Genomic DNA, 22,207 nt, shown 5'->3' with positions numbered 1-22,207 from the left:
TCTCTTTTGCTGTCTCTCTCCCCCTCTCCAGGGTGAATTGAGTTTTCAAATGATTTTTTTGTTTGCTTTTTTTTCCCATACTGTCCTAACTTTTTCGAAATTGGGGTTATATATACATACACATATTTAGACATGTGTATGTATGTATATACAGTATATATATATATGTTAAAGCCCTTTGCAGCACTTTTATTTCTAACACCTTTTTCATTCATTTTTTTAAACTAATTCTTATATTAAGTTTGGCAGTAATATGGCCTCTATTTATCAAGGTCTGGCGGACCTGATCCGATCAGGATCAGGATCAGGTCCGCCAGACCTCGCTGAATATGGAGAGCAATACGCTCTCCGTATTCAGCATTGCACCAGCAGCTCACAAGAGCTGCTGGTGCAACGCCGCCCCCTGCAGACTCGCGGCCAATCAGCCGCCAGCAGGGGGGTGTCAATCAACCCGATCGTACTTGATCGGATTGATTTCCGGCGATGTCTGTCCGCCTGCTCAGAGCAGGCGGACAGGTTATGGAGCAGCGGTCTTTGTGACCGCTGCTTCATAACTGCTGTTTCTGGCGAGTCTGAAGACTCGGGCCGTCAAGCTCCTTTCGGAGCTTGATAGATAGGCCCCTATGTATCTATAGATACACATAAGATATTTAATTATGAAAATGTTAAGCTGTTCTATCAGATATAAAAGTATAGTTGTACAATAATGATGCACAAACAACCATGTACACAACCGGCCGGCTGAAGATTCCTCAGTGGAAGTGAAACATTCAGATGGCAACCTATGTGCAGATGTAGTTTGGTTTGCTTTGTTTATAGCTCTACATCCTGCTTCCAATGTTAAGTGCAAGTATTTGCTTTAACTATATGATATTTTTGTATTAGACTATTTATGAGTTATCATTTGCATAAATAAAAAGAGAGAAGCGCTCAACCTGGAAACGAACAATAGCATAATAGCTTGTTCTATGGCTAGTTACCACCCAAGAAGCAGTCTCTTTTTGCTCAACATGTGCCTTTCACAGAAAATAACTTTCCTGAAGCATATCAGTCTGATCCTGACTTCACAGTACAGTCCAGCCCCCAAATACCAAGCAATCCTTCTCTGAACGAGAGAAACAGCAAAACCCCAGACGTACGTTTCGGCCTATTGTGGGCCTCGTCAGTGAGGTGCAGCCATATCACTCTAGGCACACTGAACAATGGGTCCACGTCTGGATTCCCGCATCACACTTAGGGAGACTTCCCAAAATGTCATAATTTGCATAAATAAAAAGAGAGAAGCGCTCAACCTGGAAACGAACAATAGCATAATAGCTTGTTCTATGGCTAGTTACCACCCAAGAAGCAGCCTCTTTTTGCTCAACATGTGACTTTCACAGAAAAGAACTTTCCTGAAGCATATCAGTCTGATCCTGACTTCACAGTACTGTCCAGCCCCGAAATACCAGGCAATCCTTTTCTGAACGAGAGAAACCGCAAAACCCCAGACGTACGTTTCGGCCTTTTGTGGGCCTCGTCAGTGAGGTGCAGCCATATCCCTGCTACAGAAAAGTTTTTCTCTGTGAAAGGCACATGTTGAGCAAAAAGAGGCTGCTTCTAGGGTGGTAACTAGCCATAGAACAAGCTATTATGCTATTGTTCGTTCCCAGGTTGAGCGCTTCTCTCTTTTAATTTATGCAAATTATGACACTTGGGGAAGTCTCCCTAAGTGTGATGCGGGAATCCAGACGTGGACCCATTGTTCAGTGTGCTTAGAGGGTTATGTCTGCACCTCACTGACGAGGTCCACACTAGGCCGAAATGTACATCTGGGGTTTTGCTGTTTCCCTTGTTCAGAGAGGGATTGCCTGGTATTTCGGGGCTGGACTGCACTGTTAAGTCAGGATCAGACTGATATGCTACAGGAAAGTTCTTCTCTGTGAAAGGCACATGTTGAGCAAAAAGAGGCTGCTTCTAGGGTGGTAACTAGCCATAGAACAAGCTATTATGCTATTGTTCATTCCCAGGTTGAGCGCTTCTCTCTTTTAATTTATTTATGAGTTGTTTTTTAAAGGATAAATTATTATAATAGACAGTATATGGATTGATACAAAAAAATTGTTTTACTTTTGGCTCTAATTTTGAGTAAATACTTTAATTGATATTACTTCTGTGTCTGACTTCATTATTATGCACAGATTTATATTAGCACTGGCTCCTTTTTAGTAGCTTTAGCAAGACAACCACCTGCCATTAGATATAAAGCTGTATATTTAAAGATACACAGATTCATTTCCAACAGAGCCCGCTTTATAAAGTTATATAGCTCTGTTTTTTTTTAGTGAAAATTTGTTCTTTACAGTATTATATAAACGTTTGTTCTGTTTTTTAATGTTTGTATATGTATTCCTTGTTTAAAGTTAAATTCCGGTTTGAGCGCCAATTGCCTTACCTGTATGGTCCAAAAAGAGTTAAAGGTCCATTACAGAATGTAGGTTCAGTGCAGTTAACTTGAGCTCCAACTTTTAAAAAAGTATATATATTAGTCTGTGTATCAGTGCAAGGGTAATCCGCTCCACGCACACGAAGAATATGATAGTATTCAGTTCGATTTTGTGCAAATAAAGCATAGCGGGAGGGAGTACTGAGCATTGTGTCAGTTATGTCCGGTACAACTGTAAAAAAAAGAAACAAAAAACATACAATTTTAGCTAATTAGATAGAAAATACCTATTAAAACAGTGTGAATGTATATTTATATATCAATTAGGAGTTCAAGCTAAAAGTCACATTATTTATTAATTTCCATCTACAAAATATACTTATCTCCCTGAGTTCTGTTCACAAAATAAATTTTAAAGTTAAGGATAATTATTTCCATAATCAAGAAATTATACATTTTTTTTAAACTTAGAAATTAGCATATGAGCCTACCTATTTTTAGCTTTCAACAAAGAATACCAAGAGAACAAAGCAAATTTGATGATAAAAGTAAATTGGAAAGTTTTTAAGATTGCATGCCTTATCTGAATCATAAAAGTTTAATTTTAACTAGACTGTCCCTTTTACCCCTAAAACCCTGCACCACCCATCACAATAAACTCCCTACTTTACTTAACCCCTAAACTGCCACTACCTCCATCACAATAAACTTCCTAATCTACTTAATTCTTAAGCCACCAATACCCCCACCGCAATGACCCCTTACTCTATTAACCCCTAAACCAGTCAATGGAAAAAGCTTTGATTCTATTGGCTGATTTGAATTAGAATTAAAAAAATTGTCAATAGAAATGCAAGGGCACCCCTTTATAAGAGGGAACCTTGCAGTCATTCTTCAGTGTGCTGCGCTGACAGCATGAAGAGGATCGGATGGAAGAAAAGAAGAGGACAGCCCCAGAGGACCGACACCTTGGATGAAGATAGAGAGGAGCACTGCCATTGACCCGCTGCTGCCCCCTAAGGAGCCGGATTCAAATTGGTGAGTACAAACTTTTGGAGTTTATCAATAGCAGTGTTTTTTTGGTTTCTTTCCGGGGGGTTAGTTTCAGTAGAGGAGTTTTTTTAAATGCAAAATATCTAAATCCCTTCTGCTTTTATCAGGGCATTTTTAACTTGGTAGTGTAGCGGGGTAGTTTGCATTGGGGATGTGGAGGTTTATGGGTTTAAAAGTGTAGTGGGATTAAAAGAGTAGGGGGATGTGGCAATTATGGGATTATTAGAGTAGGGGGCTTATTGCGATGGGGATAACGTGCAAGTATAGATGTTAGGTTTGTTTTAACATCTCTGCTCCATTGAATTCAATGAGGTGATATATGATATCATGAACGCAATATCCTCTGATTAACATTTTACACACAAGCGCAACATTTTTACTTTCAACTTGTAATACCAGCGCTACCCAAAGAAAGCAAAAAGGTAACTTCAGGGATGTTAATGCTTGAGTGGTAATTAACACTCCACTTGTAACTTAGCCCAAAATGTGGTCTGATTGTCATCTAAGTCAAAAGTATAGACACACACAATCTGACTAAACTGATAACACACAAGCAGGTGGTATTTTTCACATTTTTATTGATGACATAGAGAAATTATTCTTTGTGAATTCTGAAAAAAGTGAATGCTTGAATTGAATAACTTGGTGATCCTACACCAAATATTTCCTGTAGCTTCAGAACACTGAGGATCAATTTTGGGCCATTCCTCCCTACAAATATTTTTCAGTTCATCTATATTTCTGGGTCGTCTTTATTGCACAGCCGTCTTTAGGTCATGACACAGCATCTCAATTCTCTTGCCCATTCCTAAACACAAATCTTTTTTTGTAGTCATTCAATAACCCTTTGATGACAGAGTTAATTTGTCTACATCAGAACAACGTTCCAATGTAAACAAATTGAAATCCTGCAATCGTGCACTCAATCACAAGATTTCAATGACTGGGTCAGGGGGGCATCCCTATGATGCTAGGCACACCCTCTTGACCGCGATCGCATCCTGGAAGTGCCTTTTGGCTTCAGGACAGCCAAATGGCTAGGACGTTCTATTCCGTCCTAACGGTGCTAATGCCCGGCGAGGTTAGGACGGAATAGAACGACAGTAAAAGATTGATTTAATGTGTGCTTTTTGTCTTGTTGCATCATCCAACTTCTCTTTAGTTTGAGGTCATGGAAATCTGCCCTGACATTCTCATGCAAAATGTCTCAATACACGTGTCATGTTCTGTCTCAGGATATCTTGTGAGAGCCTCATTTTCTGGAACAGTTGCTTTAAAGGAAGATTAGAAGAAGCCATATAGATTGAAAATTTATCAGATTTATTAATATAACAAAATACTTTGATTAAGCAAATACTTGCAGGGTATATTTAAATGTGCTACTCAGGTATGTTAAGTCCACATATGGCCGGAGTGGAAATAAACAAACAAACCGCTAGATTTAGAGTTCTGCGGCCAAAGGGGTGCGTTAGCTACGCGTGTATTTTCCCCCCCGCACCTTTTAAATACCGCTGGTATTTAGAGTTCACAGAAGGGCTGCGTTAGGCTCCAAAAAGGGAGCATAGAGCATAATTTACAGCAACTGCAACTCTAAATACCAGCGGTGTTTACGGACGCGGCCAGCTTCAAAAACGTGCTCGTGCACGATTCCCCCATAGGAAACAATGGGGCCGTTTGAGCTTGAAAAAAATCTAACACCTGCAAAAAAGCAACGTTCAGCTCCTAATGCAGCCCCATTGTTTCCTATGGGGAAACACTTCCTAAGTCTGCACCTAACACCCTAACATGTACCCCGAGTCTAAACACCCCTAGCCTTACACTTATTAACCCCTAATCTGCCACCCCCGCTATCGCTGACCCCTGCATTATACTATTAACCCCTAATCTGCCGCTCCGTACACCGCCGCAACCTACGTTATCCCTATGTACGCCTAATCTGCTGCCCCTAACACCGCCGACCCCTATATTATATTTATTAACCCGTAATCTGCCGCCCCCAACGTCGCCGCCACCTACCTACAATTATTAACCCCTAATCTGCCGACCGGACCTTACCGCTACTATAATAAAGTTATTAACCCCTAATCCGCCTCACTCCCGCCTCAATAACCCTATAATAAATAGTATTAACCCCTAATCTGCCCTCCCTAACATCACCGACACCTAACTTCAAGTATTAACCCCTAATCTGCCGACCGGACCTCACCGCTACTCTAATAAATTTATTAACCCCTAAAGCTAAGTCTAACCCTAACACTAACACCCCCCTAAGTTAAATATAATTTTTATCTAACAAAATAAATTATTTCTTATTAAATAAATTATTCCTATTTAAAGCTAAATACTTACCTGTAAAATAAACCCTAATATAGCTACAATATAAATTATAATTATATTGTAGCTATTTTAGGATTAATATTTATTTTACAGGTAACTTTGTATTTATTTTAACCAGGTACAATAGCTATTAAATAGTTAATAACTATTTAATAGCTACCTAGTTAACATAATTACAAAATTACCTGTAAAATAAATCCTAACCTAAGTTACAATTAAACTTAACACTACACTATCAATAAATTAATTACATACAAATACCTACAAATAAATACAATTGAATAAACTAACTAAAGTACAAAAAATAAAAAAAGAACTAAGTTACAAAAAATAAAAAAATAATTTACAAACATTATAAAAATATTACAACAATTTTAAGCTAATTACACCTACTCTAAGCCCCCAAATAAAATAACAAAGCCCCCCAAAATAAAAAAATGCCCTACCCTATTCTAAAATAAAAATAGAAAAGCTCTTTTACCTTACCAGCCCTTAAAAGGGCCTTTTGCGAGGCATGCCCCAAAGAATTCTGCTCTTTTGCCTGTAAAAAAACACATACAATACCCCCCCAACATTACAACCCACCACCCACATACCCCTAATCTAACCCAAACCCCCCTTAAATAAACCTAACACTAAGCCCCTGAAGATCTCCCTACATTATCTTCACCACGCCGGGTATCACCGATCCGTCCAGAAGAGGCTCTGAAATCTTCATCCAAGCCCAAGCGGGGGCTGAAGAGGTACATCATCGGGCTGAAGAGGTCCATCATCTGGCTGAAGTCTTGATCCAAGCGGGGGCTGAAGAGATCCATCATCCGGCTGAAGTCTTGATCCAAGCGGCCGGCTGAAGAGATCCATCATCCGGCTGAAGTCTTCTATTAAGCGGCATCTTCAATCTTCTTTCTTCCGGATCCATCTACATCCCGCCGACGCGGAACATCCATCCTTGCCGATGACTTCCCGACAAATGACGGGTACTTTAAGGGACGTCATCCAAGATGGCGTCCCTCGAATTCCGATTGGCTGATAGGATTCTATCAGCCAATCGGAATTAAGGTAGGAAAATTCTGATTGGCTGATGGAATCAGCCAATCAGATTAAAGTTCAATCCGATTGGCTGATCCAATCAGCCAATCAGATTGAACTTGAATCTGATTGGCTGATTCCATCAGCCAATCAGAATTTTCCTACCTTAATTCCGATTGGCTGATAGAATCCTATCAGCCAATCGGAATTCGAGGGACGCCATCTTGGATGACGTCTCTTAAAGGAACCGTCATTCGTCGGGAAGTCGTCGGCCAGGATGGATATTCCGCATCGGCGGGATGAAGATGGATCCGGAAGAAAGAAGATTGAAGATGCCGCTTGATAGAAGACTTCAGCCGGATGATGGATCTCTTCAGCCGGCAGCTTGGATCAAGACTTCAGCCGGATGATGGATCTCTTCAGCCCCCGCTTGGATCAAGACTTCAGCCGGATGATGGACCTCTTCAGCCCGATGATGGACCTCTTCAGCCCCGCTTGGGCTTGAATGAAGATTTCGGAGCCTCTTCTGGACGGATCGGTGATACCCGGCGTGGTGAAGATAAGGTAGGGAGATCTTCAGGGGCTTAGTGTTAGGTTTATTTAAGGGGTTTTGGGTTAGATTAGGTGTATGTGGGTGGTGGGTTGTAATGTTGGGGGGGGGTATTGTATGTTTTTTTCACAGGCAAAAGAGCAGAATTCTTTGGGGCATGCCCCGCAAAAGGCCCTTTAAAGGGCTGGTAAGGTAATTATTTTAACTAGGTAGCTATTAAATAGTTATTAACTATTTAATAGCTATTGTACCTGGTTAAAATAAATACAAAGTTACCTGTAAAATAAATATTAATCCTAAAATATCTACAATATAATTATAATTTATATTGTAGCTATATTAGGGTTTATTTTACAGGTAAGTATTTAGCTTTAAATAGGAATAATTTATTTAATAAGAAATAATTTATTTTGTTATATAAAAATTATATTTAACTTAGGGGGGTGTTAGTGTTAGGGTTAGACTTAGCTTTAGGGGTTAATAAATTTATTAGAGTAGCGGTGAGGTCCGGTCGGCAGATTAGGGGTTAATACTTGAAGTTAGGTGTCGGTGATGTTAGGGAGGGCAGATTAGGGGTTAATACTATTTATTATAGGGTTATTGAGGAGGGAGTGAGGCGGATTAGGGGTTAATAACTTTATTATAGTAGCGGTGAGGTCCGGTCGGCAGATTAGGGGTTAATAATTGTAGGTAGGTGGCGGCGACCTTGGGGGCCGCAGATTAGGGGTTAATTAATATAATATTGGGGTCGGCGGTGTTAGGGGCAGCAGATTAGGGGTACATAGGGATAATGTAGGTTGCGGCGGTGTGCGGTCGGCAGATTAGGGATTAAAATTTTTTATTAGAGTGGCGGCGATGTGGGAGGCATTTCCGGTGGGAGGAGCTGTTCAGCAGCACACGCTGAGTCTGGCGTGGTGCATGGAGATTGAGCAGCTGTGTACAACGAACTCCTGTGGCCATTTCTCCCGTTGCTGGTGCTCTGCTGCATCCTAGGGAGACGGCCGAATAAATCCTGGCCCAGGCGGGAAAAACCTCCAAGGACTGTTTTCTACGGCTTCTAGTCCGAGCCGCAACCTCACCCTGTAAAATAAAATGGGACTTGAGAGAAACAATTAAATAATACCGTTTATACTGGTTAACTGAAGCCTGTGGACATATCTATCCCGCAAAAACGTAAAGATTCAGCTGGCGGGGCTGGGGTACACTTGGTCCGGCACGGATACAGCGGCACAGTGGCACTGGAGCAGAGCGTCTGCAGAGGACCGAACTGAGACCAGGGAAGGAGAGCGGTACCCGTTGTGGGGTGATTACACCTCCTAGGATTCGCTCAAGGTGAAGGATTCCCCCTGCTCTAGGGGTATGTCATATCGGACAGCTGTGAAAACAGCGACGCAGCAGAAGAAGAGAGCCGACCAATCTGGAAGCCACCCTGCGGTTGAGCCCTTTAATTCTTCCAATGAGAAGTGAAGGTGTGTGAAAACCTCTCAATCAAGTCACGCCTTGTATCCAGTTAGTTTCTGCTTTGAGTATCGGAGCAGTGCCCGGGTTACACAGGCAGAGGAACGGGCTCCTAGGTACTTACGGCCATAATTGGATACAGAGGAGAAGTCCAGAGTGGGGCACGTAAGTTAAAATCTCCTGTCGCCTGCCTTGCTACCACAGAACTGTGAAGCCCGCTTGCTAATGGGAGCCATTAGATATTGGCTGTAGGAGAGAGGCTGACTCTCTAGCTAAAAGACATAGTGTTTGCTCCTTTTCCTATTGTTAGACCACAAGAAAAGAAAAGGGGATATCTGTACAGTGAACTGGGTTTGCCTCACCAGGGTTGATACTGAGTCTTTGCCCTAAATAACGCTTTCCCTATATGTGAGACTCTCGAACTGCTAGTTTCAGATTGCCACTTAGATGTGGAGGACAATATTGGTATTATATGAAAGTGGCTAATTCTACGTGTCAACAAAGAAATGTTAGAAATGTATTTCCAGGGTTGCATATTGTAATTTGAGAATTGAGGGGATAACTAATATGTTTATGTATGTATTAACCTGTTATGACAAGTTTGTTCAAACCTTATCATTCACAGGGAGATCCTGAATGTGTTTAATTGGGGTTGTCTGCCTATATCTACATAGTAATGTGTAATAAGGTTTGCTATAGGTGCTGTGTACTTTTCTAATCCCCTATACATTTTCTGTATACTCGTTGGCTCTTAGAGGAGTTAACAAATTAGACCTAGGCTTAGGAAAGCTTTATGTGAACAAACAGTGGTGTAACAACTATGTAATAAGCCCCTTTTTCTGATTGCCTTAATTTGACTATACTTAGTCCTCCACCCCAATTGTTTTTTACTCAGCCCATTCATTGTGTGGTGACTCGTTAGAGACCTCCCACCTGTTGGGGATCTATTTTTGATATACATTATTTTGGTCACATATTGGAAGGGGTTAAGGAGAGGGTTTAGGGAAACAGTCTATATATTGCATTTTATCTGCGTGTATATATATATATATATATATATATATATATATATTTCTGTTGAAGGAAGGGGTTAACTACCCCGAAACGCCTCAGTTTAGTTTAAAAATAATAAAAAAAAAATGTCCTGTGTTTATTCTAGCTGCAGGTAATTAAACTGGGTGTGTAAACCTGGACTGAAGTGTTATATAAGCCCCTACAAATCTGAGATAAAATTGAGCTATAAGGGATCTGTTAAAAACCCTGTGCAGTTCTACCTGGAAGGAGGCAAGCTCATAGAAACACAAAAAAGAAAAGGTTAGAAAGAGGAAAAAAGGGGGAAGGAAAGCTACAAAAGGAAGGGGAAAAAAAAAAAAGAGGGAAAATAAAAGAAGGGAATAAAAGGAAAAAAAAGCTAATACCATCTGGATAAAGTAGTAGAGACTTTCAGGCCATACGCACTACTTTGCTCTATTAAAGGGACAGTATACTGTAAAATAGTTTTTCCCTTAATGTGTTTACAATTGCTTTTTTTACCAACTGCAGAGTAAAAAATGTATTAAAATTGGCTTTTTAAGGTTTATTTCTGTATATTAAAGCTCTGATTTTGTGTTTTGAAGCCACAGCCTAATAAAATAGGTTGAGCTTGTAGGTATAATCATATCTCATTACTGTATCACATTGTGCACATATACCTGCTTCTTTATCTTATATCTGTCCTTAAAACAATCACCAGTACTTTGAGAGAACAATGGAAAAATCAACATTTTATTACCTTATCTCTGCTTTATCACACTGGGAGTGTAATTTCTTCTGCTGGCTGTGTTTACAAAGCTTATCTATAGCTGGTACGCGCGGCCACAAACTTTCAGAATAGGTGGGGATACCACATGCTAAATTAACAATTTCAAATGCCAATATAAGGGTAAAGGAGCTACTTGTAAACAATTTAATACACTCCAACAGGTAAAGTGGATCATTGGGAACAAATTAAAGGGGAGAAAATATTTGAGTAAACTGTCCCTTTAAGCACTTTGTAGTAACACTAGTATATTTGCTATATAATAGTTTGAGAATTTATATAGGGGGAACGGGTGGGAGGGGGGTTTTGTGATTTTTTTTCTTTTTTTTGTTGTATGGGTCTTCACTTTAAGTGCACTTGATTTATTTTTATTTTTTCGATCTATCCTTTATGGATAGATTTATCACTCAGGTGAAGTCAAATTCACCCAAAATGCCTGTAAAAGTAAAAGATAAAAAAAGTAAAATAGCAGATTCCAGTTTGGATAGCTCTTCAGAAATTAGTAAAATTCACATACACTGATTGCACAGTTAACAGAGATATTTTCTCCTCAGTTCGATGTAATTAAGAAAGAACTAGGGACTATCTCTGCTGAATTAGTTTCATTGTCCTCTGAAATCAGACAGTTTTCAAACAGACTAACTGGGGCGGAGACAAGAATCTCTGAGGTTGAAGATATAACTCATATTCATGGGGACTTAATCCAGAAACAGGATGCTAAAATTAAAAGTATGCAGTCACGCCTGGAGGATCTGGAGGATCGTTCCAGGCGGAACAATATTAGGATAGTGGGTCTCCCAGAAACATCTGAATTTGAGGATTTATTAAAATTCACCTCAATTACATTACCACAAACGTTAGGGTTTTCCCCTGAGTTGTTACCCCTGGCGATAGAACGGGCACATAGGTTGGGCCAAAAGAAACCCTCTTCAGATGGAGTCTTGAGGAACAGAATCTGTATTTTTAAATTACTAAAATTTCAAGATAAAGTTGAAATCTTGAAACGTTTTAAAAATAATGATCCTCCTATATTTGGAAAGAATCGGATTCTGTTGTTTCAAGACTTTCATATGAGACTTCTGCTAAAAGGAAGTTGATGGCCCCATATTGTTCGCAGTTGATAAATAAAGGGATTAAAGCTCGACTGGTATATCCTGCACGTATAATTATTGAGGACAAAGGTACTAAACTTTCTTTTGAAGAGGTAGCAGATGTTAAAAAATTTATAGAGACAGGGTAAAGTTGGCTGTCTTATGTGGAAATGTGTTTCTCTCTCCCAGATAATAAGGAACATATGTCAATAGAAGTTGTGAGGCATAGGTACTATGTCTTTTCCCTTTCCCCCTCCCTCCCCCCCATTTTGTCATTTTTTTTTTTTCTCTCCCTCTCTCTCTCTCTCTCTCTCGCCCCTCTCCGCCGCCGCCCCTCCCCTACCTCCCTCGCCCCAGGCCTTCAACCCACCCCGAGCGGTTTATTTCTTGTATAATGGCTAAATTAGTTGGATTTTAGATGGCGGAAGGTATTAAGATTTTATCTTGGAATATAGGAGGGATATCTTCCCCCATTAAACGTAAATTGATTATTAAAACTCTGGCTAGCTATAAACCAGACATTGTTCTCCTTCAGGAGACACATCTTAATGAGCAAGAAGCGGCTAAATTGAAGATAAAATGGGTTGGGGAAGTAGTCTCCACAACCGGTCGTGCTAGAAAATGCGGGGTCGCTATTTTGTTTCACAAAGAGTTAGAATATAAAATAGATAAGGTAGAAATAGATCCGGCGGCAAGATACATCTTAATTCATGTGTTTATAAAGAATTTTAAATTGATAATTTGCAATATATATGCCCCAAATAAGTTCTCCAGAGAATTTTGGGAGAAAATACAAATCAAATTATTTCCTTTTAGTGCCGAAAACTTAATTTTAGGGGGGGATTTTAATGCCACTTTATCCCCAACACTTGATAGATTTTCTAACAAAAACAGATTAGTTAACGCAAAGAATGCAAAATATCTATCACTATTTTGTGCAAAGCTAAAATTATTGGATATATGGCGTTTAAAAAACCCAGATAAACAGGTATTTTCTTGCGAATCTAAAGCACACTGTACTTTTTCGAGAATTGACTTTTTGTTAATTACGGAGTGCTTGGCCAATCAGGAATTAGAGGCAGGAATTGGAGATATCATTATTTCAGACCACGCCATTATTTCTTTGTCACTTCTTTCTGGGCTAAAGAACAGGACACAAACGCCTAGTTTTTATTTCCCTCGATATTTGCATACTAATCCTAGATTTGTTAATTTCTTGAGATCCCTCTGGCAACGATATTATTCTTATAATATAAGCTATGCTAATAAACAGGAAATTTTTTGGGAAGCTTTTAAAGCTGTAATGCGGGGAGAAATACAATCATATATTAGTATAGCGAAGAAAAAGAGTAAAGCATGGGAAATCCAAATCATGAATAAAATTAGGAACTCATATAGAAAATATTGCTTGAGGCGCACTTCAGGAAACTGGAAGAAATATCAAGACAATAGGAAGGAAAGAGATTTGTTCTTAAAACAAAAACTTTTGGAGGAGGAAGGAAGAATAAATCTTCAATTTAGGGGATTGCATGGCTCTTCCGCTAAATATCTAGCGAAACTCATTAAGGTCAGAAAAAAGAGAAATATTATACCTGCCATTCAAACTGAAAAGGGAAGATATACGGAGACGAAGGGTATTATGGAGGCATTTCATGCCTATTATCAACAATTATACTCGGGAGTAGAGACAGATACTTGTAACCAAGATACTTTTTGGTCCATGTTAAAGTTGCCTCAATTAAATAGTGAGGACTTAATATCGATCAACGCCCCAATATCTATTGATGAAATCAGAAAAGCCATAGATCATTTGAAGATGAATAAGGCGCCGGGACCAGATGGGTTTCCTGCGGAGCTTTATAAATGTCTTGGTGAGGTCCTTTTCCCTACTTTAGAAAAACTCTTTAATTACTATTATATGTCTAATAATGTGATTTCTAGCTACTTCTCTGTGGCCAATATCTCGCTTATCTTAAAGAAAGGCAAAAATCCCGAAGATCCGGCCTCTTATAGGCCGATTTCGGTTCTGAACATAGACTATAAGATATTAATGGCTATTATTGCTTCAAGGCTTTCTTCCCATATACATAAAATCATTCATCCAGATCAGACTGGATTTATGGTTGCTAGAAATCCATCTAAGAATACTCGCAAATTGATTAATTTTTTAGATTACGCCTGGAATGTGGATAAGGAGAGGAAGGAGCCATTATGGCAAGGAACTGCCATACTTTCTCTAGATGCGATCAAAGCCTTTGATTCAATTGTCTGGGAATATCTCTTTAGGGCGATGGAGAAGTTTGGCTTAAAAGGGGAATTTCTACAATTTATCATTAGATTATATCACAAACCAATTTCTTTTTTACTTATTAATGGGTCTTTATCTTCTAAAATAATACTACAAAGAGGCACTCGGCAAGGGTGTCCTCTTTCTCCTTTACTTTTTAATATAGCTTTGGAACCTTTTGCGAGCCGATGCAGAGATATTTTGATTGGAGTCCCATTTGGTACATATCATCTAAAAATGTTGCTTTATGCAGACGATGTGTTGATCTTTCTTACCAATGTCCAGCAATCTATTCCTATGATTCTACAGGTGTTAGAAGTCTTCAGCTCCTTTTCAGGCTATAAGATAAACTTGGAAAAGAGCGAATTAATGTGCATAAATACTTCTCAGTTGGAGGGCCTTGTTATCCCATTTAAATTGGTTGATGCTATTAAATATCTAGGTTTGGTTTTGCATAAAAACCCTAAATTCTGGTATAAAGCCAATTTTGAGCCTCTTTTCCAAAAAATTGGATCTGATTTACACCTCTGGGCTACCTTTCCATTATCTATCACAGCCAGAGTCAATCTGATAAAATCAATCATTTTTCAGCGCTTGCTATACCCACTCCAGAATTTGCCCTTATTTCTAATGAATAAGGACTTGAAGCTTTTTAATTCTCAAGTTTCTAAATTTATCTGGAACAATAAAAAACTCTGAATCGCGCTGGCTAGATTAATGCAAAACTCCGGTTCGGCGGGATTGGCGCTTCCCAATATCAAATTGTATAACTTAGCCGCCATGGTCAAAACAGCAATAGATTGGATTGCTGGTACTAATTTAGTTTCATCAGAAGATTTAGAAAATCATTTGATTGCCCCATTTGTGTTAAAAGCAATATTACACATTGATGTCCAGAAGTTGCCTCAGAATGTTAGGTGTCTTATTACTGTTAGGAATATAGTTTTTGCCTGGCAAAAGTTCTGCGTGATGTTAAATATAGATTATTCATTTTCTGAATGGTTGTCTATTGTAAATAATCCTAATTTCTTGCCTGGCCTCCATCAAAAAGTTTTCAAAGATTGGTCTGATAAAGGACTACATTACGTCAAACAGTTACTAGATGAGAATGACCAATTATTAACGGCGGATACGATCTTTAATAAATTTGACCTGGCTAGATCCAATTTATTTGCTTATTTTCAAATTCGCCACTTTGTCCTTTCACAAAGTTGGCCCTCTCCCTCGTTCTCGGACTGGTCGGTTATCAAGCTGTTTATACGAAAAGCTGTGGCTGGAGATTCTTCAATATCATTGATGTATGACATCATGTTGACCAAACAGAGTCTCGTAATTAGGGAAAATATCTACACGTTCTGGCTGCCGCTAATCCCATCAGTAAATCAAGATAAGATTATTCAGAGTTTTGTCTCTTTACGTAAGTGTAAAGCTCCGGTAGCTTGGAATGAATCTCACATGAAATTGATCAATAATTTTTTACCTTTCTCCGTGGAAAATTTTCAGATTTTACCCAACTTCTATTAGTGTATGTCCCCGCTGTTCACATGAGAGGGCTGACCTGCTTCATATGTTTTGGACATGCCCTAGGGTAAGACAATTATGGTTAAAGATTATATTTTGGTTTAATAAACTATATAAAGTATCAATTGCTTTATCAGCGGAAGATGTCTTCTTCTTATGTCCTCCACAAGAGTCCTTTAATGTGAGCACCATAAATAGTTTAAATACTATTATTCTTACTGTTAGATACTGCATTCTTAAAAACTGGAAGGCCAGGCGGATGCAGGGATTAGCTTTGGTTTTTAGATTTTTGCAAGATCAAATTGTCTTTGAGTAATTTCATCTTTATGACGTATCAGAGAGCAGGATCAAGAAGTTTCTATTGAAATGGACACCAGTTATTTTGTCCTATCCATATCCCTTGCAAAAAAGGATACTCTCCCCCTTTCTTTCCTCTGTGAGTTTTGCGGAATTAACGTTACTTAATGTTTTTCCACATACGTGGATTGAGGGCACTGCGAGGGCACACTAGTTGATAGCTCTCGGGGGGGACGGGGTGGGGTGGCGGGCGGGGGCGGGATCGAGAGAGAGAGATTTGACTTTTGTGTGTTTATCCATTTGTGAAAGCAGAAGGGTGAGGATTAGAGAAGAGAAAAGAAGGGAATTTTTTTTTTTTTTTTTCCCTTTCCCTCCTTCCCTGTTATGTTATTATATAGGGCCGAAGTACGGTTGGTGAGAGAAGGATCTCACCTAACCTAAGATCTTTCAGTAATAAGTTAATATCTGTGATTAATTTTTGCGTTATGATTAGCTCTTATTTTTATTTTTTTCGGAATACAAGGTTTAAAATTTACTCTTTTTATGTAACTAAAATAGGAAATGTGAGGCTTATTTATGGTATTTTCTTTACTGGCATATTCATGATGTAACAGACTTGCTATATTTCAGCAACTTGTTTGCTAGGTTTTCTATTCATTTGTATATGTTGGTTGTATTTCATCATGCCTGATGTTTTTTGTTTCTTTGATTTTTAAACCTCAATAAAAAATTATTAAAAAAAAAAAAAAAAAAAAAAAGAGTGGCGGCGATGTGGGGGGACCTCGGTTTAGGGGTACATAGGTAGTTTATGGGTGTTAGTGTACTTTAGAGCACAGTAGTTAAGAGCTTTATGAACCGGCGTTAGCCCAGAAAGCTCTTAACTCCTGGCTTTTCTCTGCGGCTGGAGTTTTGTCGTTAGATTTCTAATGCTCACTTCAGCCAAGACTCTAAATACCGGCGTTAGAAAGATCCCATTGAAAAGATAGGATACGCAAATGGCGTAGGGGGATCTGGGGTATGGAAAAGTCGCGGTTGCAAAGTGAGAGTTAGACCCTTTCCTGACTGATTCTAAATACCAGCGGGCGGCCAAAACCAGCGTTAGGAGCCCCTAATGCTGGTTTTGACGGCTAACGCAGAACTCTAAATCTAGGCGAAAGTAAGCAGAGATGCAGATTCAAAAAGGAAAGTCTTTCTCCTGGTAATAAATGAAATAAAGGATTTGCACAAGGCAGGAAACAACTTGTAAACAGGTAGCAGGTTTAAAGGTAAAGTCTTCCTGCTGGTAATAACTGAAGTGAAGGATTTGCACAAGGCAAGGAACAAACTTGTAGCAGGTTTAAAGGTAAAGTCTTTCTCCTGGTAATACCTTGTAAACAGGTGCAAAGGTGAAGTCTTCCTCCAAATAAGTACAGAAGTACAGGAAACAGGTTCTGACTTGACAAAACAGATCCAATGTGAAGACAACATGCAGTCTAAGAGCCATCCTTAAATAGGGAGGTTTTGCACAGGATTGGTTATGAGTAATTCCAGAATTGAGAACACCTGTGTGGTGCACAAGTGTTATTACAAGTAAGGCAAATAGAAATTTATCGGATCTTTTAAGTTCCATGCTAATTCTAGAACTGGCTGTGGCTCAACATGCAAGCAAACCAACTGGCAAGCACAGAGCCACAGGTTCAAATCCCCACACAGCCCTTCCTAGCAAAATGCCTCCCAGACCTTTTCTTTTTCTTTTTAGTCTGGAGGCTTGGTTCATGACAGATGCCCCCTCCAAAGAGCGCACTCCGGGCGCTCAAAGCCTGTTCAAACATCTGAAGGTGGGATTTACCAACAAGTGTTCCTTTTGAAGCCCTAATACAATCAGATGGAATTGATTCTTCCCTTGGAACAGCTGCCTGAGATTGGGGACCCATAGAAGATTCCACTGTAGGCATAACAAGAGTTGAAAAACAAAGATCAGTTTGATTTGGAGGTTCCTGTGTATGCTCAGCAGCTTGCAAAGGACTGGCTGAAGGGTAGAGTACCTCCGGGTAGGATATGACCTCTCCTTCAGAGTCAAGGAATTAATTATCTGTGTCATATATTTTCAAATCAACCATATCATCCAATTCTTCCTCAGTCAATGAGTAGCTGGGTGAGGGTGGTGCAAGGAGGTGTGGATCTTTGGAATTGGCAGAGTCTGATTTAGCTGGAAGGTCTGTCACTTTTATGTCTGATGAGTGACTTTTGTTAGATGGATCTCCAGCCAGGGCAGAGACAAGGTAATGTGCAGGATTTCCAGGAGGTATTTTTGCAGAGTTCCCCAATGTGGTAGATGCAGAAACAGAGGCAGTGGCATAGGTAGTGGATGTAGTTGAAGTTTTACTGCCAACGACCATCTGGTTCAAATCAGGTACCATTTCTTGAAGTGTGTTAGAAATGGTTGCTTGTAGAATAGATGTATTCTCTGTAGCTGGGTCCTCTCCAGGGGTATCTTTAAGTTTGCTAATGGAAGTATCATTTATTCCCTTAGCATCAGAGTCCATTTTAGACTTGGCTGTATCTCGACTTGATCCTCTAGGGAGTCTTACTGGACACCCTGTGATGCGGTGACCAGTTCCCCCACAATAGAAACAGAGGTTAAGTAGTCTTCGCCGAGTCTTTTCCTCTTCTGTTAAGAGTGCTTTACAACCTTTTCTTGACCGGGAGGTAACTTCAGACAAGTTTTCAGTTGGGAGAGATAACATTTCCACCAGCTCCATGAAGTTAATCAGTATCTCCTTAATAAACTTTAACACTGAATCCAATACAGCAATAATCCCAGAGGGCTTTCTTTTATGGTCTTCACATTCTGTCCTGTTCTGTCTCAAGATATCTTGTGCGAGCCTCATTGTCTGGAACAGTTGCTTTAAAGGAAGATTAGTAGAAGCCATATAGATTGAACATTAATCAGATTTATTAATATAACAAAATACTTTGATTAAGCAAATACTTGCAGGGTATGTCTAAATGTGCTACTCAGGTATGTTAAGTCCACATATGGCAGGAGTGGAAATAAACAAACAAAGTAAGCAGAGATGCAGATTCAAAAAGGAAAGTCTTTCTCCTGGTAATAACTGAAATAAAGGATTTGCACAAGGCAGGAAACAACTTGTAAACAGGTAGCAGGTTTAAAAGGTAAAGTCTTCCTGCTGGTAATAACTAAAGTGCAGGATTTGCACAAGGCAGGGAACAAACTTGTAAACAAGTAACAGGTTTAAAGGTAAAGTCTTTCTCCTGGTAATAGCTGAAGTGCAGGAATTGCACAAGGCAGGAAACAAACTTGTAAACAGGTAATAGGTTTAAAGGTAAAGTCTTTCTCCTGGTAATAGCTGAAGTGCAGGAATTGCACAAGGCAGGAAACAAACTTGTAAACAGGTAACAGGTTTAAAGGTAAAGTCTTTCTCCTGGTAATAGCTGAAGTGCAGGATTTGCACAAGGCGGGAACAAACTTGTAAACAGGTAACAGGTTTAAAGGTAAAGTCTTTCTCCTGGTAATACCTTGTAAACAGGTGCAAAGGTGAAGTCTTTCTCCAAATAAGTACAGAAGTACAGGAAACAGGTTCTGACTTGACAAAACAGATCCAATGTGAAGACAACATGCAGTCTAACAGGCCCATTTATCAAGCTCCGTACAGAGCTTGAAGGGCCGTGTTTCTGGGGAGTCTTCAGACTCGCCAGAAACACAACTTATGAAGCAGCGGTCTAAAGAATACGATCGGGTTGATTGACACCTCCCTGCTGGCGAGTCAGCAGGGGGCAGCGTTGCACCAGCAGCTCTTGTGAGCTGCTGGTGCAATGTTAAATGTATTGCTCTCCGCATTTAGCGAGGTCTTGCGGACCTGATCTGCAGTGTCGGATCAGGTCCGCAAGACCTTTGATAAATTGGGGCCTAAGAGCCATCCTTAAATAGGGAGGTTTTGCACAGGATAGGTTATGAGTAATTCCAGAATTGAGAACACCTGTGTGTTGAACAGGTGTAATTACAAGTAAGGCAAATAGAAATTTATCGGATCTTTTAAGTTCCATGCTAAATCTAGAACTGGCTGTGGCTCAACACGCAAGCAAAACAACTGGCAAGCACAGAGCCACAGGTTCAAATCCCCACACAGCTCTTCCTAGCAGAATGCTTGCCAGACCTTTTCTTTTTCTTTTTAGTCTGGAGGCTTGGTTCATGACAACACGTCTGAATTCATTGTCCAAATAATGATTTAAAGGCATCTAGACCCTAAGGCAAAAAGGCAGCTCAAAACCATGATGTTCCCTTGGGTTCTTTCTCACCGCTTTTAGAATTGCCTGTTGTGCTCTTGGAGGGATATTTGCAGGATACCCACTCCTAGGGAGAGTAGCAACAGTGCTGCATTTTTTCCATTTGTATATTTTTCAGTAACCAGACTTTGTGCCTTTATGTAATGTGCAGGGCACCTGTGCAACCTACACTTCCATTATCATCTCCTTCACTGAAACACCTGACTCCAAATAGCTTCTGAGAAGTTGTTCACACAGAGGTTCACCTACTATTTCCAGCCTGCACTGTGAAGGATTGTTATTAGTTAAATTAGATTATGTTTTGTCTATAATTGTGACTTAGATGAAAATCAGACCACTTTTTGTGGTAATAACTGCAAAAATTCAGATAATTCCAAAGGATTCATAAACTATTTCTTGCAACTATAAATAATGATACTAACACCACCAAGTTAAAATAAATATTTAAAGGGACATTAAACAGTTAAAATGTCTATCATGCATAAGGAATATTTTGGCATGGAAAAGGTTAAAATTAAAGCTCTTCCTAAGGACCAATTGCTGTAAGGAGAGCACCCACAGCTATATCTGTAGGAAGTAACACACCCTATATCCATACAAGTCAATGTATCTCTTTTAAGTATAGAAATATCCTTTTTAAATTAACAAAACTGTAACACAGTTTAAAATGCTCTCTATAAGAAACCCACTTTAATTAGTTTAGTCTGGCAATTACTACAAATATAAATCAGCAGATTTTAATGAGAATCCCTTTTTGCCTTTGCAGTCAGTATATGTTATATGCTATGTTCTTGCTGTTATATGCTTCCTCTTAATATTAATTAATAATCAATCTCTCTCTCTCTCTCTCTCTCTCTCTCTCTCTCTCTCTCTCTCTCTCTCTCTAATATTACTCCTTAAATCCAAGCATAAGAACCCACTTGAGTCACTATTTTGATGGCAATATGCTGATTATAATATTTTTTATCTACAATTCTGCTTTTTACACGTAAATAAAGCATTGTCAAAATGGACACTTTTTAAAAGAAATAAAATAATCTTATTTATTTTAAAATCTGGCACAATAATGATTATCTAACATACCTTTGTCCAGAGCAATGACCAACCAAACGTCATTTGTTGGATACTGGTTAAAAATACACTGTGGTTGATCCAACACAAAACTTGTGAGTGTTACTTTTCCCAGCATTTTTGTAAGTGTTAACTGTGGAACGTAAAACTGAACATCTGAAAGACAAAACAAATAGGCAAATTAAACAGAAAGTATCATTTGAAACCAAGAAATCTGAAACGTAGATAATAATGGGCCAGATTACAAGTGGAGCGGTATTTAACGCTCCCGTGCTAACTCATCTAGAAGTAAGCTTTTTGCATGCGTCGGGTAGTGCTGGTATTACAAGTTGAAAGTAAAAAGCCTTAGTTAGGATATCGTGTGCAAACCCAATTACATATTCTCAAGTGTGCTAAATCGACACGAAAATATTAATATTTCACCTTTTTAAATGTTCTTAACAGAATATTTCAGCAGAATATTTTCTATGTATTCATAAATAAACATTTCTACATATATCTGAGGGTATTTTGGTACAATATATATCTATACCTATATATACAGATGATTATATATAGGTATAGATATGTATATAGGAATATCTATTTATAAATGCTTAGAACATATTCTGCTATGTGCAGAACATTGTAATGCACCCTCTATCCAGTAACACCTACTACCAATTAAGCATATTAGGTGATGTGCATCTCTGTAATGAGAAGGGGTGTGGTCTACTGACATCAACACCCTATATCAGGTGTGCATAATATTAAGCAACTTCCTTTCCTTTGGCAAAATGGGTCAAAAGAAGGACTTGACAGGCTCAGAAAAGTCAAAAATAGTGAGATATTTTGCAGAGGGATGCAGCACTCTTAAAATTGCAAAGCTTCTGAAGCGTGATCATCGAAGAATCAAGCGTTTCATTCAAAATAGTCAACAGGGTCGCAAGAAGCGTGTGGAAAAACCAAGGCGCAAAATAACTGCCCATAAACTGAGAAAAGTCAAGCGTGCAGCTGCCAAGAT

The 22,207-nt window shown here is 39.1% G+C and overlaps 1 protein-coding gene across 1 annotated transcript in view; it reads right to left on the bottom strand.

Annotated features, from left to right (window-relative positions):
* Window positions 1-22,207, bottom strand: part of LOC128653860 (uroplakin-3b-like) — a 162,558-nt gene that overhangs the window by 56,168 nt on the left and 84,183 nt on the right. Inside the window, exons 2-3 of the mRNA XM_053707398.1 lie at window positions 21,217-21,360; window positions 2,435-2,657 (exon numbers count right to left, since the gene is read on the bottom strand). Coding sequence (XP_053563373.1) covers window positions 2,435-2,657; window positions 21,217-21,360 — 367 coding nt within the window. The remainder of the gene's footprint in view (window positions 1-2,434; window positions 2,658-21,216; window positions 21,361-22,207) is intronic.

The sequence above is a fragment of the Bombina bombina genome, chromosome 3 (genome assembly GCF_027579735.1).
Source record: "Bombina bombina isolate aBomBom1 chromosome 3, aBomBom1.pri, whole genome shotgun sequence".
Classification (NCBI taxonomy): domain Eukaryota; kingdom Metazoa; phylum Chordata; class Amphibia; order Anura; family Bombinatoridae; genus Bombina; species Bombina bombina.
This window is presented reverse-complemented; position numbering and strand designations above follow the sequence as displayed.